The sequence below is a fragment of the Macadamia integrifolia genome, chromosome 2 (genome assembly GCF_013358625.1).
Source record: "Macadamia integrifolia cultivar HAES 741 chromosome 2, SCU_Mint_v3, whole genome shotgun sequence".
Taxonomy (NCBI): domain Eukaryota; kingdom Viridiplantae; phylum Streptophyta; class Magnoliopsida; order Proteales; family Proteaceae; genus Macadamia; species Macadamia integrifolia.
In genome coordinates, this window is record NC_056558.1 from 43525239 (window position 1) to 43527530 (window position 2292).

General features: G+C 37.8%; 1 protein-coding gene across 1 annotated transcript; it reads right to left on the reverse strand.

The window, feature by feature from the left end:
• Nucleotides 1-6: 6 nt before the first annotated feature.
• Nucleotides 7-609, reverse strand: LOC122072194 (anther-specific protein LAT52-like). Its single transcript, XM_042636763.1, has one exon. The coding sequence runs from the start codon at nucleotides 536-538 to the stop codon at nucleotides 41-43; it is 498 nt and encodes a 165-aa protein (XP_042492697.1). The 5' UTR covers nucleotides 539-609; the 3' UTR covers nucleotides 7-40.
• Nucleotides 610-2292: the final 1683 nt, after the last annotated feature.

A 2292-nucleotide genomic window follows, 5' to 3' on the forward strand; every position in this document is an offset into this window, starting at 1 on the left:
TTGTATAGAAGCTTAATTGTTTAATTCAGGGACAATAAACTCATTGGCCGATGGTGATGCTGGGGATGAGACCGGCCTTCTGGAGAACTTCGGGGCAGATTTCAAGAGGTTCCTTCTTCAAGAATCCCAAAGAATTGGCGTAGCGTGTGTTGGAGACAATACCATTGTTGTCTGTGAGGACAATACGAGCATGGTCACGGCCAGGAGCACGTTCATCACAGTCAGGGACAGTGCTATTCAGGGCTGTCACCTCACAGATATCCTCTGCATGCTCGCCTTTCCCTATGAGCCGGTACGACCCGCTCTCATCACAGACTCCTTCTACGGTGTAGGTGATGTTGCCGGTGTCACGGTTCCGGCATTCGAGTTTTACGGGTGCACCTTTCATGAATATGCTCGCCTCGGTTTCGAACAAGGCACGGCAGGTGTCACAGTACACCTTCCCCACAACTTCGAAGTCTTCATGGCAGTAAGCGAAGCCAAGAAGGCCAAAGAAGCAGACGGCAGCAATGAGGAGAGCCTGAGAAACCTTTGCCATTTTTGTTCTTGTTCTTGTTCTTTAGCTTGTGATGTTTTGGTTTTGTGAATTCTCAGACTCTGAGGGTTGCGGGGAGGAGAAGAAGTGGAGCTTATATAGATTAACTCATTAAAGAGTGGAGGTTAATGGCTATACTTGGTTTTACCCAAAAGGAGGGATTGACCAGTTCTATTTTTTAACATTATTTTTTTCTAACCCCTTTGAAAATGGGAGTTTGGTTGGAAAGACTAGTTCTCCACTTCTCTCAACCAGTCAATCGAGGTGAAACAGGCTGACGGATAGATAGAAACAGGCGTCCGGATTCTCTCCAGAGGCTGAGCTGCCCAAAGAGACATCTGAGGGGTTAAGAGGATCCGACCATGTGTTGAGGAGGATGCTCAAATCACAGGGTGGCAAAACAGAGGATTTGAGGTTGTTTGTATAACCATTTTTCTATTTTTTTAAGTAAAAAAAAAATTGTTCTTACAACCATAGCAAGCTATTATATATTTTTCCTTTTAATGGAAAATCAGGGATATATCCGTAGGACATGGGGTGTTCCAACACTGCTCTATGACAATGTCATATATGTTTTTTAGATGATCAATACTCAATCGGATACTATGCACTAAAACTATAATTAAATTAAAATTTTATAATGTATAGATCTTAGAATACGTAGATATATGAGATATAGATATTTTAGTTTCTCCCATGGCTTTTCTTGGTTGTCAACCGTCACCTCGGAGAATCACTCCTGCACCCTTTTTTTTCAATTTTGATTTGAAGAAGCCATGTCATGAGTAGGAGGATGGACCTTGGGAAACAACCTCTTCTCAAAATTGGGGGTAAGCTAGGCTGTGTACATTATGACACTCTCGATCCATATATACATTGTAGTGGTGGGAGCCTTGTGCATTGGGTACCAATATCAAAACTGACACCAATGCTTGCAAATAGATATTGTGTTACGTGAAAGTAATAAGAGTGTGAAGTTAGTGGCATATGCAGTTAGGTAACTTTTTAATTAGGAGGGTGCAATATGGTTGTAGTTACACATAGAAAGTGGGGCGGATTATTTAATAGTTATTGTAAGTTATTGGGAGTTGTTTTAGATGAGTTATTGAGTAGTTACCCTGAGTTACTTGGAATTATTATAACGTCCAAGATGTGTTATATTACTTTCTCCAATTCTCTCTTTACCTATCTCTCCCTCTTATTTTTTTTTCTTTTTATTCATGAACGCATTAGATTAACCTGATATAATACATAACAAAGACATCCTTTTTCTTCTTCTTCTTTTAATGAAAAAATTGTTTTTTGATCTGATAGTGGCCGATATGATCAATATGGTATCAATACGAAATTGCAAACAACCAATACGGTGTTGTGAACTACATTCATATCTTCTTGTATGATACAAGTTATAAATCACTAGAATAAAATTAGGCTTGGCAAGTTTTAGAGAATAGCTTATGTAAATAGATTTATCTATCGTCTTTCTATGTATATTGTTTACAAAATACCAATGCTAATATTATCATCCTCTAGCAAATTTTTTATTTTTTGAAAAATATGTAAATTAATCCTTATCTGTGATAATAATGCACTGAGTTCTATGATTTCCTCCAAGTTATCAGTTTTTTCATTTGAATTGAAGCTTTATCATTATAAATTTTTCTCATATTCTAACAACATACAGCTACGGTGAGAGAAGAATAACAAAAAAAAAATGATGTATGATAAGTACTTTGGACAATGAGTTGTTATCACCA